Source organism: Pararge aegeria, chromosome 12 (genome assembly GCF_905163445.1).
Source record: "Pararge aegeria chromosome 12, ilParAegt1.1, whole genome shotgun sequence".
Classification (NCBI taxonomy): Eukaryota; Metazoa; Arthropoda; class Insecta; order Lepidoptera; family Nymphalidae; genus Pararge; species Pararge aegeria.
In genome coordinates this window covers 1,957,857-1,974,643 of record NC_053191.1, presented here as the reverse complement: position 1 = coordinate 1,974,643, position 16,787 = coordinate 1,957,857, and the positions used below count along the sequence as shown (strand labels likewise).

Genomic DNA, 16,787 nt, shown 5'->3' with positions numbered 1-16,787 from the left:
TTACAGAAATATCAGTTATAAAAATCTGTGCATATATCGGATCACATCTAATGTCACTTGATTAAAGCTTCTCATAACACAAAACAGTGTCTCTGCTTCGCCTACATAAGAAAATTTGCATCGTTAAATACAGTCCAGCCTACAGTTTTCGTGATAACGACACACTGAGATCACATTTTGCACCCTGTCACTTTCACGAAACATTCATTATTTATAGTCACTTTAGTAAAGAATTATGTTTATACGTCTTTTAATGTACACTTTTATAAAATCCGTACCACTTCTCTTTTGTTTTTGTATTCGTTGTAATAACATTAACTTTTGCTCTAACATTCGCCTAGAGCCATCCTCTATGTCTGAACAAAGCATCAAGACATAAAAACTTGAGCATAGAAAATCGCAAAATACAGCGAATTTTGTATGAATATTTTAATTTTTAATTTTTTTTTCATCACAACACATATTCCGTATTGGGAATTGGCCACTTTCGAAGTCTGATACCTTGGTTTCATATCGTACTTGTTATTCTTTCTTTCATTGTTCATAGTTTGATCTGGGTCATCACTGTGTACTGTGGTGCGGGGCCGGGCGCGGCGTGGTCACCGCGGCGGCTCGGTGTGGTGTATGACCGAGCAGCGCTCCCCCCCACGGGGGGGGTGTCTGCGTTCCCCCCCACGCGGGGAGTGTCTGCGCTCCCCCCCAAGCGGGGGGTTTCTGCGCTCCCCCCCCGGCGGGGGGTGTCTGCGCTAGGCCCGCGGCGCGGCGGGCGCGGGGCGCGGGGCGCGTCAGTCCTCGTCCGACAGCGGCTCGTACTGCGCCGACATGAGCGGGGCGGGCTCCGGCTGCACTGGCGCCGGCAGCGGCGCCGCGGGACTGGCGCCGCCACTCACTGCCGTGCCTGCGGACACGACTTACGATTTATATATTTATATACAGAAAAGAGCTGTGCGATCGATATATAAAATTAGATCACGCGAAAGGTATACTTACAGTAGCCTCGCGATATGTTTATAATAATATAATCTTCATTAAACAAAACATAAGTAATTATAAACAAAAAGTCGATATAAACAATCGACTTACTAGAAAAGGACATAAATTAGTGATATCTGCATATCGTTTGAAAAAGTACAGAAATCCTTTGTGGGGATAGGTATATGCTTTTATAACATGATATCGAAGGTAATATTAGATCTACCTTCCCCTAAGTTTAAACAATATATGAAAACACAATTAACAAATCGTGGGCTGCTTGGCAGCAGGCCACTCCGCTCTCATCTCTCACAAAACAGAAAAATATCGATAACGGTAACGGGATAGGTACGATCGATATGCTAAATTATGTTGAGTATAATATTTAATTGTATAATATTTTGTTATAGTGAGTTTAACATACTCAGAGGCTGTTGCGAGTCGACTGTTCGGTCTTCGTCGGTCGGTATTTCTACGTGATAAAAACAGAAATGAGGAGATCCGTAGAAGAACTACCGACATAGCTCAGCGAGTCGCGAAGCTGAAGTGGCAATGGGCGGGGCACATAGCTCGGAGAACCGATGGACGTTGGGTTCTTAAGGTGCATATATGTCGACCCCACACCGTCGGCCCCCAACGAGGTGGACAGATGACATCAGGCGAGTCGCTGGGAGCCGCTGGAGACAAGCTAGCGCACATAGCAGCGATGGACAGCAGTGGACGTCGATTGGTTGAAATGTTGAGAATGATGAAAAAAATTGGTAGGCACTCACCGTCGGTGGCGGGCGTGGCCACGTTGAGCGCGGAGTACGGGTACGCGTAGGACGTGGGCGGGTGGAAGGGCGGCTTGCTGCGCTCCTCGTCGTTGCGCATCACCTCCACGATGCGCGTCGTGACGTAGTCGTACGCCGTGAGCACGCTGCCGCCGCCCACGTGCGCCGCGCTGTAGCGCCGCGCGCCGCCGCGCCTGGCGGACACCGCACATTAGCCACAGGGTTCACTTAGTGCTCCGACCTCACTGACCTCTACTATTATGCTGTACCAGCTGGTATAAATGCCAGCTTAAATTTTTCCAGATGTTAGTGGTTTTAGACGTTAAATTTTAGGTACTTCCTTGGACACTTAAATTACAACTTTACAAAATGGCGTCTATTAATTGGAAATAAAAACAAAGTGACAACAGCTTCTCTAGTGTTAATAATAGAGGTCATTGTTGAATATAAGCAATTATATGCAGAAACAGTCGAATACAGATTAAAAATCTTGATTTTTCATGCGGGTCGTACGTGTGCAGTGGATAGACCGTTAATCCACTCTGTACAAGATCAATGTAGGAAGATCAATCTAGATTGCGATCATTAAACATGATCGCAAAATGCGATCGAGATTTATTGTGTTCGGGCTGCCTATAACCAGCGCAGCCACTGGTCACGTCGGTCCGGCCAACTTTGAAAGCGACGTTATAAAGTTTCTGTAGCTCTCACCCCGTGTGGTGGTTGTCCGGCGGCGACACGGGCTCCAGGTAGGGCGCGTGCTTGGGCGCGTCGCGGCGCCACTCGTCGGCCGGCCCGGCGCCCGGCGCGCCCGCCGCGACGCCCGCGCCGCCCGCGTACGTGTCCGCACTCGACACCGCGAACCGGTTGCTGCAATGCACCACTCAGTATTAACAAAAACATATTATCAACTAGGTGTGATGGTGCTGACCCCAGCGCCATCTGTCGGGCTGATTTGTGAATCTAAACCATCCAGGGTGCCACCCAAACGCATACCGAAAACTTCATTCAAATCGGTCCAGCCGTCTAGGAGGAGTTCAGTGACATACACACGGAACTCTTCGAGAGATTCGGTATGTACATGTCCATTTCCATAGATGACATGCATACCAAATTTCAAAGCTGTTTGACCACAGCTTAACTCGTAATGAATTTCTAATTTTCCCTCGGGAACTACTTCAGGAATCAGGATAAAAAATCCATGTCAAAGGCTACATGCATGCCAAATTTCATCCAAATCCGTATAGCCGTTTTTGCGTGATTGAGTAACAAACATCCACACTTTTACATTTATAATATTATAGTAGGATATTTCCTTTCTACATTTTTAGCCACACCCTGACTCGTTTTTCTCGATCATCCGAAGGTTTGCTGATAGACAATGTTATATAGCATTATGACCGACTTTTTTAAATCATTTTTCGGTTGTGCAATAAAGTGAATTTTAAAACGTTTGTTGACTGGGATAAAATGTAGCCAATGATACTCTCCGTCCTCTCAACTAACTCTATGCCAAAAAACAATAAGATTGGATGCTAAGTTGGGGCGTGAAGCAAGAACAAAAAACAAACAGATTTTCTCACTTATTATTATTTGAAGTTAGGTTAGTATCTCGCTAGTAGAGTATTTTTGCACTTTAAACACCGATCCCCTAAATATGTAATTTGAAAACTTCAGTAAAGGTTATATTCCTTTCGGATCTATCATAATATTGGTTAAACTTGTAAGCATATAATTGTTACATGCCCGTATCTATTTGTAGATACTTCTGCACAAAAACTTTACCTCCTAAGTATCTCTATATATTACGCTATACGGCCTTTGATGGCCGATTGGCGCAGTGGGCAGTGACCCTACTTTCTGAGTCCAAGGCCGTGGGTTCATTCCAACAACTGGAAAATGTTCGTGCGATGGACATGAATGTTATTCAGTGTCTGGGTGTTTATAAGTATTTATGTATATTTACTCATAAAAATATTCATTAGTTATCTTAGTACCCATAACACAAGCTATGCTTACTTTGGGGCTAGATGGCGATGTACGTATTGTAGAATTATATTTATTAAATCATTTTGATATTGATATTGACAAGTATGAGTTTTTTATGTTAATCTCGTTTTTGCATTGAATTCCCAATTAGAAGCACTTTGCGAACTCTATCACGACACTTTTAATAACCTCAATTTTTTTTATTTAATGGACAATCAACAGGTTACAATAACTCTTATAGACATAAACAATAACTTTTGTAGACCCACTTAGACACTGCCACAACATGCGAATAAAAAACTAGAATGTCAGAGAAAAAACGATTAAGAAGAGAGACATGAGAATTAGCTGTAAGATCCATCAAGCTTAAAATTATACAAGAGCACTTACTTATGATGTAGAAGTGAGTTGGTGTTCGGACTACTAAAGTCCCTGACGATGATGTTCGACGCTAGGTCTCCCAGCTTCATGCTCGTGGTGTGCGCCGTCAGTTGTGGCGGGCCGTCGTTTTCGCGATCGCGATCACGCTCCGACTCGCGGTCGCGATCGCGCTGGTGGTCGATGAGCATGCGGTCCGATTGCGGCACCACCCCGTCACTCTCACGTATGATCTTCTGAAACCAATAGTAGGAAGGCGTGAGTGTTTGCTTTATACGATAACATATGATATGATAGAATCGAGGGCACCAGATCACGCCGAAGATCGCTCATAAGATGGGCCGACAGTGCAAAAGCAAATTTTTGTATAACTCATAAATGCGAAGGATTTTCCCATTTTATGGCATCTTTTTTCTGTATGCATAACCTGGTCAGAAACTCTGTGAACGCAATACTGACCGAATAAAGGCTGCAGTGGTTGCCCCCTACATGAGTGTGCAGAAAAGGGCAGAGGAGTGGCGACGGATAGTCAAGCGTGCCAGAACCCTTAAGTGACGACCGCGACCGCTCTGACAATGGCAAATCGATTGAGACGAAGAATATGATAGATATTGGTGTCGTTTATAACAAGCTCATAGTAAAGTATTGTCGGAAAATTATCATTATCATTTTACGTATTGCTATCACAAGTTAAATGCAATCGTGTTGCAAGTTAAGATCACAATAAAGTTGTGAGATGCAATTAAGATCTTATGCAGAGATATTAGTCTTGATTTGTTGTCTTGATCAACATTACAACTTATTTGTTACATACATTACGTAAAAATATTGTTATATGTCACAACAGAACATATCGCTAGCGAGCACACTAAGCTGAGCTTGTTATTGCGCTAGCAAGTCTCGATTTGTCAGTACTTTTTACCGAAAAAATCTAAAATTTATAATGATGATAGTGTTACATTATAACTTAATCTAGGCGAAGTGTGTGTGTGTGTGTATGTGTGTGAGTATGTGTGTGTGTGAGTGTGTGTGTGTGTGCGTGTATGTGCGCGCGTGTGTGTGTTTTTGTTTGTGTGTGTGTATGACTGAGAGTATATGTTAGCTAGTTATCGTGTCAATTTGTAATTTATTTTTGTAATTTTATTTATAATTGATTTTACAAGGTTTTCTGTTTCGTTATAGTTTCTTAGTTAGTAGTCTAGTCTGTTTGTAGTGACTCTACCACCGGTAGTGGTAAATTTTGGTGGTAGTGGTAAGTTTGTAGTGACTGACGGCGCGTCAGTCACTACAAACAGACTAGACTTGACGTTTCAATAGAGCTTGTATTAGGTCTACTTGAAATAGATGAATTTTAAAATGGACTACTCACCGATGGAAACCTCTGATTGCTGGTCTGGCTGATCTTCTGCGTGATGATCGCGTTGATGAGCGACGCGGCCGACAGCTCGGCGCCGGCCGCCGCGCCGCCGCCCGCCGCGCCCGGCGCCGGGGCCGCGCCCGCGCCGCCGCCCGGCGTGCTGACCGCGCTCGCCGCCGTGCGCCTGCGCAACCCCACACTCATACATCTGCACTTCTGACGTCATACATTTAATATGCATATAAAAAACTACAACGTCGATATGATTTTGATGCGATGGTGCTTCAAAACTACCAATACAATTTACCATTTATTTTATTGTGCGCTCGAAGATACAATTTTATATAAGTACCCTCTTTTTGTAAATTAGCCAGTAAGTTCCATTTTAGTGGAAATTCCTTTATGGAGATATTCCTTTATTCCTTTGAGAACATTATGGAAAACTCTCAGGCATGATTTTCACCGTTGAAGCAAGTGATATTTAATTACTTAAAACGCAAAAACTTATTAAAGTTAGAGGTGCTAAATTACACAAGGCTTACGCGAGATGCGCGTCCAAAAAAAGGGGAATGAGAGAAGACTGAGTAGAGTGTGAAGAACATACCCATCTTTCCTGTCAAGTTGATGGATGGGTCGCTTGCCCGGCGCCCCGTAGCCCGCCGCCCCCCCACTGCCGCTCGACCCGCGCCGCTCCTCCCCACTCGACATGTTCTGGGATCGAAACTCTGTGTTATATTTACTTTGGAATTGTTTCTGCAGTTATACAATCAGTTTTCCTTCCCGTGTTTTGGATAGATACACAACAACTGTTCAGGTATTGTCTGAGTGCACGGAATTGAGTTATGTTGGTAACTTTAATTTATCAAAGTAGATATATTTTTAAAAAATTCAGTTAATTCAAAATTCATGTTGACCTATCATTTCCATTTTTGTTTTTTTTTTTGTTTGCCATTCTTAGGCACTTCCGAAAATATCATTCATATATTACATAATGGTGAGGTGATGCTGATAACTACGTTCGCCAACTTCAACCTAAAGCTACGAGGGTACCAAACGCACCTATCTAAGTCTAAGAAAAGCCCACAACAAACTTTAAATTCCATCGGATAACTTCAAAGCGAAATATAAGAAACCTTTTTTTTATTTATCAAAAAAACAACTATAAAAGAACACATTCATATCCGTTCACTAACTACGAACAAAGCAATGTCTACATAAGTAACGCCTAAAGTAAGGAGATTCCTAGGCATACATCAACCGTTCACCAATAGTTATCAGCGAAGAGTTGGTGAAATGTTTTTTTTTCTATAGACATTGCCTAAAACTTCAGGCATTAGATATAGGCGATGCCTTGTTTTGTGAAAACGGGCATTAGTGCCTTGTTGTACATTCTACGTACATTGTCCTTTCAAAATTAAGCGAAATAATAGAGAAATAGTCATTTTAACTCTATAGTTGTAATTTACAGATTACCTAAGTTTTTTAATAATAAATAAATATACTACGACAATACACACTTCGCCATCTATCCCCAAAGTAAGCTTGTGTCATGGGTACTAAGATGACTGATGAATATAAATAAATACTTATAATATACAGATAAACACCCAGACACTGAAAAACATTCATGTTCATCACATAAACATTTTCCAGTTGTGGGAATCGAACCGACGGCCTCGGACTCAGAAAGCAGGGTCGCTGCTGGCTGCGCCAGTCGGCCGACAAAATATGAATTGAACAGTATATGATTAAAATCAAGATACCGCTACAGGGCACGGGTTTCCTCATATAATGAGAAGGGTTTAGGCCGTTGTCCACCTAACTTAAGTGAAAATTCAAAGGTTCGTGCCGGGAATCAAACTCGTTACCCCGAAAGGAAAGCTGAAGTCTTACCCACTAGGCTACCACCGCTTCAAGATACTAAGCATATAATAAAAAAAATTTGTACAAAAAACTTAAAATTAATAACGTTATATTTATATAACTTGTGTTGATCACTAATCATCAGTACCTGAGAGTGGGTCGGTATGAGGTGCCGATCTATGAGCAGTTGCTGCGCGTGCTGCTGATGCTGGTGCGGCTGGTGCTGCTGGTGCTGTTGGTGCTGCTGGTGCGACTGGTGCTGCTCGATGACGTAGTGCCGCTCTTGCATGGGCACCATTCGTTCTCGACTGTGAACAAAACTTTTAATTAATATCGCGTAATCCGTTGTTTAATCCTTTACAAAGTTTGGATTATTTTTGATCCAAACTTTGGGATTTGCTAATTGTCAAAAAAAGAGCGATACGACTCTTGTTATCTAAAGAGCCGTATCTCTCTTTAGTTCAATGAATGAATCGTTTAATTCTTTTGCACGCCTCATAAGCGAAGTTGAGGTGGGTATTACTGTCAGTTTACGCACACCGAGTGATTCTCCAACTTAAAATGTCACTTTTGTTATTCTTTATTGCTTTTATAAGTGAATATAAATAGACAAATGTTGAGCAAAAACACAATTTTTAACACTATTAATATATATTTTACATATATGTATTAGATATTTTTAAATCTCTTTTAATTATTTAAAATAATTAAAAAGTTCTGTCTTGGACGTCCGTGTGTCTGTATGTGCGGATCCCGTATCTTGTGCTCACGATAACAAGCTAAATACTTCACTTATCAAGTCAGTTTTTTTTCTAGGCTTCAGTATTTTGGGGTATTCCCCGTGAAAAGTAATAGGCTTCTATTGAAGCCTATTACTTTTCACGGTATAGTTAGATGTAGTTTAATTATTATTTACAAATAATCTCAATTTTATTGTAATGAATGAGATTTGAGGCGTGCACTTTTGGATTTTCTTATAGTTCATTCGGCTTAGCTGCGATCTAAAGATCAAATCGAGCCGCAACAAGCTAAATACTATAATACTAATAATTGTTTTTTGTTAGACGATATTCGAAAATTATAAAAGTAAATAGAAAAATATTGTTACTGTTGTTATTAACATGCTGAGGTATTTTGTGCTTTATTTCCATGAAATTAATAACATTTTAAAATGAATGTATTGGCGTTATTCAAGTTTCATTCTAATATGTAACAAATATATTATTACTTAAAGCACTTCATATAGAAAAACTAAAGTTATCCAGACGTGAACATATACTCCGAATGTTTATCGAAATTTATCAATTTATTATTCGTGGTTCTCATTTTATCTACCTATTAATAGTGCAAGTCATTTGACGAAACATATTTGGACGCGTAAACGATATTTTCCATAATTTAACAATGTTTCTTGCAAATATTTTTTTTTTTTTTTTTTAACCAACGCTTAGTACGAACGGTGAAAAATATTTATAAAGCTGGTTTAACACTGGAGTCCGTGTCTTACCTATCTCGCACGTCGCGCTGCTGTGGAGGGGGGGCGCGTCGTTCCGCTGTGGTGTACTGCGGGTGGTACTTCTGGGACATGCTGAACTCGCGGGACGCTCTGCGATACAACATACAAACAATATATGTAAAATGAATTGACTAAATGGAGGGAGGTCCAATATTTTGGTCAGGTTTTGGTTGATCAGTTTGGTAAAGCTGGCCGGAAGTAATCGCTCAAAGCGGCTATAGGTTGTGAAGTTTTTACTTATAAACCCTTATATATATTTTTTGATGAGAATTGACGGAAGGATCTGATGGTATGGAAAAAACAAGCTAATAATAATAATAAAAAACATAAAAAAAAACAATAAATGATAGAATAGATAAAAATAATCAATAATTTGCATGTTTGTTTGTACAATATTTATATGTTAGTTAACAATACAGTCAGTTTAGAGGGCTTCACATTCTGCTTAATTAATACTGTGCTAACTTGGTTCATGGAGAGAGATTTATTTCAAATTGGCAAAATTATAAATAAAATTAAAAAACAAAGCAAAACTTGCAAGTAACATATCATATCTACTGCTACTGAAAAGAAATGAGTGCGGGTGCCAACCTGATGTCGTGGTGCATGTGTGGCGGGTGCGGCGCGTGGTGCAACGGCGACGCGGGCGGCGGCTCGGGTGCGGGCTCCTCGCGGCGCGGCACGGGTAACGCAGGCGCCACCGAAGCCGCGTTCACCAGCTGCGCAAACGCTTCGTGACCTGCGTAACATATATAGTTCATGAGTATCGGGGCGTGGTTAAACGAGTACCGAAAAGCGCTCCGTACGTACTGATAACAAAAGTGATTTAAAATTACCGATATTTTCAAATAAAAATTCAAATATATTTTATTCATTCATGTAGGCCTATCACAGGCACTTATAAATCATTCATACATATATGTTTACAGAATTGTGTATAGGTGATAACTTCGTTCGCCAACTTAAACCTACGAGGGTGCCAAATGCGCCCTGGCCTGAACCACAACAAACACAGCAGAGTAATTTTTTTTGGTTATCACCATCTCACAGTCAATTAATATTTAGCTATGAAATTAGAGCAATTCACACCCAAGCTTTCTAATCATTTAAGTCATCCTTAATAAGGATTATTTTTTTATTATATATACTTTTGATCAAGTACTTGTTTGTAATACTCTACTACCGATTTGGAGTAGCAGTTAAAATATATATATATAATGTTACATTAGAAAAAGTTTTCTCTGATCTGTTTACAATAACGCGCCAAAAGAAGACTTTGGAAGTTCTATTTGCTATTTTACCTACTCGAATGCTTTAAATTCTCTATAAAGGATTCTGAAACAGTTAGCTTATTGCCAACATTACAACACCCAATGTCATAATGTATAATTACTACTACAATAAATAATTCTTTCATAAATAGTTTATTTGTATATAATCAGTAATGGATGACATAATAAATAAATAATAATAAATAAATATACTACGACAATACACACATCGCCATCTAGCCCCACAGTAAGCGTAGCTTGTGTTATGGGTACTAAGATGACTGATGAATATTTTTTTATGAATAACATACATAAATACTTAGAATATACATATAAACACCCAGGCACTGAAAAACATTCATGCTCATCACACAGACATTTTCCAGTTGTGGGAATCGAACCCACGACCTTGGGCTCAGAAAGCAGGGTCGCTGCAAACTGCGCCAATCGGCCGTCAAATTTTTCTACGACTGGCAGTTTTTATTTTAACAGTAAGCTGTTTCGGAATCTTTTCGAGCTTTCATATCATGGGAGTAGATAAAGTCCTGTATGCAACTGTTGATAGTAAGTATAATACTACAGATGCATAAACTACTATAAAAGTATTCTGTATTCCTCAAAAAAATATTCGCGTACACTACGCTTCGCGCTTACCAGGCGGGGGGTGGGGATGCGAGTAGGTGTGCGTGTGCTTCTGTATAACGGACACCGTGTCGCGATCCCTCCTTATTGGCTGGTGCTGATGCTGGTGCTGAAGCTGCTGCTGGTGTTGCTGCTGCTGATGCTGCTGTTGCTGTTGCTGGTGCTGGTGTTGCTGCTGCTGCTGCTGTTGTTGCTGGTGCTGCTGCTGCTGTTGTTGTTGATGCTGCTGCTGCTGGTGCTGGTGTTGCTGTTGCTGGAGTTGCTGATGCTGCTGCTGCTGCTGCTGCTGTTGGTGCTGCTGATGTTGCTGCTGGTGATGATGGGAAGGTTCCCGTTCTCTTCTCACCACACCGTGCATCTGTTGCGAGGTGATGTAGTCCGTAAGCATGATCTGCCGTCTCTCAAGGCCGTACGTGCCACGTGATACTGCAGTTGCTGTCGCCTGTGACAAGAGAGTATGTTAGAAGATGAAGGTATGTAAAGTATCTAGTGATGTCACTAGATACATTGTTTTTCAATACAAAATTATTGATTTGAGGGAACTTAAAAAAATTCACACGAAACAAAAAGACAGTCCAAAGTCCAATTTTTTTTATGCACTATCCTGGAATTTAAACTCTAGAATTATGTTTGTCCATTCCCACAATTGATATTCCAATGGAATCCAAATAAATAACACTTGTAATGTGCTTTAGGAGGAATATTTAATAGAAACAATACTAGTGATGCTCTTGGGTATAATATAAAACGATGCATAACGCGTTTAAGTTTGCGTTCTGCGTGGACCATTCACAAGACTGGCCATTTGAGCAAGAATATTTCGATTGGCAGCCTTCTCGAAGGGACTATTGCCAATTTTCCCGAAACTTAAAAATTGTCTTTATTGGATTCCTAGTGATTTAGGTGATTCCTAAGGAGAAAAAACGTTTCACTAACGTTTATGTGATGACTAACGACGTTAGGCGCCGTCAAAAGACACACACCGATACGAGACCCCGATTCGGCGGATCGTAAAGTTTAGGGTACTCGCTAATCCCTAAACTTTACGATCCGCCGGTTCGGTAAACTGACACTTGACAGAAGAAAAAAATACTGAACGTTTTATGTTTAATACGCCTGAATCCACACGAAAAAAAAAATGATAATACAAACACATAATACCACACCTTATAGCAAGAACCAAAGACAAGTTAGGTTATTTGAAGTCGCATAGTGAAAATTGATTGGTGTAAGGTAAATGTATGCTTAGGAATATTCTTGTAATGTTACTTACTTAGTCCGTCTGTCGTGAAAACGGGAATTAAAATCCTTTGACAGACAAAGAGTACTTACATTTTGAAACGAGGAAGGCGACTGCGGCCGCGGCTGGCTGCCCGCGCCCGCATAGTACGCGCCTCCAGGGCTACGCCGCCTGTACTCCAAGTTCCTTTTCTCCGGCAAGTGATGAGGACCGTGGACCGGTGTCCCGGCTGTGATCGACCCGGTTTTCGGATCCGAGGGTATTCGTTGAGGCTCGTAACGGGTTTCCACAGGGGTTCCCAGGGTGATGGAGCCCTTGGGGTTGGCGGCTAGCTTGAGCGACGGTCGGGGGGAAGCCACGGGTTTGGGTTTGGAGTTGTATTGCGTGGGGGATTGTCTTTCCGCAGCTCTGTACGCCGCGTATTCGGCGTTGCGGTGTTGCTGTGGGGGAGAAACGAGCGTGTTTTAAAAGATATACTCTTTTAAGTCAGTAATTTTTATAACTATTATTAAATAAGTGTCTCATCTGTTTCTTATCACGTTTGCTAGAAAAACTACACCATAACTACTGAATCAATCCAAAAGTTGTAAAGATATTTTGATTGTTTTTTTGCTAACCAAAAAGTAGGCTAGTTATTCACAGGGCCCTGTTGGAAATCTTCGTTGTATTCCTACAACGTATTGGTATATCTGAATACGCAAAGGCCCTCACATAAAAGTGTTTTTTATTTTTTTTGACATTTTGTCGGCTTTTTATCAATCATCAATTTCCTGAAACAGTCCACTGTTCAGCTAAAGGCCTCTCCCAACGGGAGAATTTTCCCGTAACCCCCACGCTAGCCGGTCGGGTTTTTATCACAGTAGATGGTAGAAGTAGCCCAGAGAACCCTCGTAGCTTTAGTTTTAAGTCGACGAATTTAGTTATCGACATCAATTCACTTTTATGTTATATATTACATGTAATGTACGCATAAAAAGTGCCATATATGCGCCAATTTGAATAAAGAAATATTTGACTTTGACTTTGAAAAAACGGTGCTGCCCGTTCTCCGCTATATTCCCATCGTCGCCCGCCGAAAGCGGAGAGCAGGTGACAACTGTATTCTGACAAGTGACGGCATTTTAAAATAATGACAGTGTACAGTCAGTACATATTTGAAAATTTAATGTACGTTCATAAAAACATTTCTAAATTTAAGAAAAAATGTGACTGCAATAATTTAAACATTAGAAGTAAGAATAAACTTACAGTGCAATATACTAGGTTACATAAAATTCATAATTCGTTTAAAGGAAACTGCATACAATTCTACAATAAACTACCAATTGTCATCTTGGAGATGTCTCTTAAGAAGTTCAAAGTTTGTATTAAACGTAAGCTTATAGAAAAGTCCTATTATAGTATAAAGGACTACGTAAAAGATAAAAAAGCTTGGGTGTAAATTATTGCTCTAACCAGGTTGCTCTTCTAATAATTTAAAATGACAAATGACATTGTGATATGGTGATAACAAAAAAAAAAACACCCGGCTAAGTTTGTTGTGGGCTTCTTCTTAGACCAGGACGCGTTTGGAACCCTCGTAGCTTTAGTTTTAAGTTTACGAATGTGGTTATCGCCATCATCTCACTACCGTGTGGTTCTTATGTACGCATCAAAAGTGCCACCTGTGGGCCTACTTGAATTAAGATATTTTTGACTTTGACTTTGACTTTTTCACTATATGGCATACGTGACATACGTGTTGTAAATGCGGTCATATAATACAAATTTTGTAAAATATATTTCCTCATATAGTTCTCCATGATGCCAGCCTAAAACCCTTCTCTTTCTGAGAAGAGGGCCGGTAACGGGTTGATAAATAATAACAAATAAATATACTACGACAATACACACATCGCCATCTAGTACCAAAGTAAGCGTAGTGTGTTATACATAAATACATACATAAACACCCAGACACTGAAAACATTCATGTTAATCACACAAATATTGTCCAGTTGTGGTAATCGAACCCACGGCCTTGGACTCAGAAAGCAGGGTCGCTGCCCACTGTGCCGATCGGCACAAAGGCGAGGGCGGGTGTAACTTACGGGTTTGGGCGGCTCGTGGCGCGGCCGCTTCTCGCTGAGGTCGAGCGGGTCTGCGGGCGCGTGCGGGTGCGGGTGCGGGTGCGCGTGCGCCAGGTGGTGCGGCGCGGCCGGGCGCGGCTCGATGTGCAGCAGCATGACGTCCTTGCCGTCGGGCGGCAGCGGCGTGATGGTGGCGCCGCGGTGCGGCGAGCGCGGGGAGTGCGGCGAGCTGGCGTGCCCCGCGCCGCTCACCACTGTGAGCGTCGCGAGCGGCTCGTGCGTTGGAACCTTCGCCATTGGAAGGATGCGCCGTTAATTTTACGTAAACACGTGTAAAAAGTTCACCTCTAACTTTTCCAACTTATGAGTATTGAAATATCACTTGCATCAACGGTGAAGGAAAACATCGTGAGGAAATCTGTATGCCTGAGAGTTCTCCATAATGTTCTTAAATGTGTGTGGAGTTTACCGATCCGCAATGGACCAGCGTGGTTTATAACTGCCTTAACCCATTCTCATTGTTGGAGGCAGGGTTGTTTGGTCGCCAAACCTATTAGCCGGACAGACCAGCTAGTTTGGCCGATAATTTGGGTAAAAAGACCAGACGTATGAGTGAAAAAGCCGGATATATCCTTCTAACTAAATATAAATAAAATCGAATGCCAAGTTAGTCTGAGTAGGTACTCTATTTTTAGTCATCAATTAAAATTAAATCAAGATAAACTTTTTGCGAAATGTAAAAAGCCTAACAAAGGCCGGACAAGCCCGACACTGTTTTTTTGGACCGGACACGCAATCAAAATGCCTAACTATATCCGGCTTTATCCGGTCGCCTGGTAACACTGCTAGGAAGAAACCGCCAGCGATAGGTTGATATGATGCTGAAAGACGATGTTATGTAAACCTGCCATGTTAGTATGTTTGAAGTACGTAGAGTACTTAAAGCATGCTCTTTGGGAGAGTTTAGTTTTAAGTTAACAAATGTCACCATCACCTAACATAAACGGTAACATATTATATGTATGAACGCTTCATAAGTGCCTATCATAAGGTCTACGTGAAAAAGACATTTTTGAATTTGAATTTGATGGTGATAAAAGCTTAAAAAAACACCTTGGTCGGTTGTGAGTGCTGGTGGTTCATGGTCTGGGGGTTAGGGTGCGGCGGCACGGGCCTCGAGTTCCTCATCAGGCTGACTTCGATCATGTTCAGCACCACGTCGCGCACGGTGAGCGGCGTGCCCACGGACGCGATGGGGCCCTGCGCGCTCGACACAGACACGGACACCGTGCCGGGGTTCGAGCTCGTGGCCCCGGGGACCCCGATGCCCGCCCCCATGGCTACAACAGGCGCTGGCGCGGGGGCTATGGTCTACAACAAAGAAAGTTAAATCAATTTCACGGAAATTTTGAACAATGAGCGGAAATATTTATATCTAAAGAGCCCTAAAAGCTTTATGGATACTTCAATTATGTGATGTTTTGTAAAGACTCTATCTATCTACCAGTCATTAATTAATAGGCATTAATAGACAGGAAAATAAAGTTATGCTATTTGATATAAGATCAGTCTTTAAAATATCTAATTCCTTTTATATATTGACCATTTTATGTTTATTGAAATAATCTTGTAGAAGATCGTTTAGAAATAAATCAAGAACACAAGGACATTAATTGAAGCTATATACGCGGCGGACCAATTTGAAATGTGATAGCGGTCGCAGACAAGATTATTGCGATATTATAAGGCTTAAAATCAGATCGAATTATATGCCTCATATATATATTTCTTCCATTTTTGCAAGTTTATGGTGAAATTATTACAATTTCAACCGATTGACGTCCACTGCTGGACATAGGTCTTCTGTCGGGAGTTCCAAAATCCACGGTCCTCTCAGCGATTAATACCAATGTAAGGAAGATTGCCAAACAGAAGGTCTTTACAAACATGCGCAATCATTTTCTAAAAGGTTATTTATTCTTACCTTAGCACTTGGCGCGTCGTTCTCTTCATCAGCGGTCTCCGTGGCGGAGGAATCATATTCATCCCTCCTATGCCTTCTCGGAGCCACCGCATCCGTCCGCGGCCCCGGTAAGGGAGGAGGCCGGGGTGAATCCGCACTGGCAGTGTCCGTGTCCCCAGAACTAAGTATACTGTCGTCTGTTTCACTTCCTCTCGACGGTTGTCTTTCACTCAATAAAACGTCGAGCTGGAGTTTTTTTCTATACGTGAAGTAAAACGCCTTGAGGCTGGCTGGAGTTTTCCCGCTGGCGGCTGACATCCTCTCCCAGGCGGTTCCGTGTTCTCTTAACAACGTCCTGAAGCCGGCCGCTTCGTCCTCGGTAGGTTCCGGCGCTGAACCGCCTTCGCCCACAGAGTCTAACCTCCGGGTTATACGCTTGAAGCACGTTAGACAGCACTTGCTGAGGTCGCTTGGAATTTCTGTGGAACATTATGAGACATACTTTCGAGTTTTGAAAGAACCTTTACATACAATGCAAAGTAATGACCAGTTTTAGAAATTACAGAATGAACTATATTTATTATCTATGGTAACCGTTTTTATATGTTTTGAATAACGAGTGAACTTTTACCTTTTAGTACAGAAAAAGAGATGCGCCGAAGAACAAGAAAGAGTATCGAGAAACTTATTTAAGAAACCAAAGCTCTTATACCAATGACTGAAGAATCGAGGTAAATATAACAGAAGAAAAACT

At 41.5% G+C, this 16,787-nt stretch overlaps 1 protein-coding gene across 1 annotated transcript in view; it reads right to left on the bottom strand.

Moving 5' to 3' along the window:
• Nucleotides 1–785: 785 nt before the first annotated feature.
• Nucleotides 786–16,787, bottom strand: part of LOC120627882 — a 115,409-nt gene continuing 99,407 nt past the window's right edge. Inside the window, exons 15-28 of the mRNA XM_039895998.1 lie at nt 16,055–16,512; nt 15,184–15,441; nt 14,092–14,358; nt 12,094–12,441; nt 10,774–11,203; nt 9,440–9,587; nt 8,840–8,938; nt 7,481–7,640; nt 5,993–6,180; nt 5,482–5,668; nt 4,125–4,348; nt 2,457–2,615; nt 1,541–1,939; nt 786–873 (exon numbers count right to left, since the gene is read on the bottom strand). Coding sequence (XP_039751932.1) covers nt 786–873; nt 1,541–1,939; nt 2,457–2,615; nt 4,125–4,348; nt 5,482–5,668; nt 5,993–6,180; nt 7,481–7,640; nt 8,840–8,938; nt 9,440–9,587; nt 10,774–11,203; nt 12,094–12,441; nt 14,092–14,358; nt 15,184–15,441; nt 16,055–16,512 — 3,413 coding nt within the window. The remainder of the gene's footprint in view (nt 874–1,540; nt 1,940–2,456; nt 2,616–4,124; nt 4,349–5,481; nt 5,669–5,992; nt 6,181–7,480; nt 7,641–8,839; nt 8,939–9,439; nt 9,588–10,773; nt 11,204–12,093; nt 12,442–14,091; nt 14,359–15,183; nt 15,442–16,054; nt 16,513–16,787) is intronic.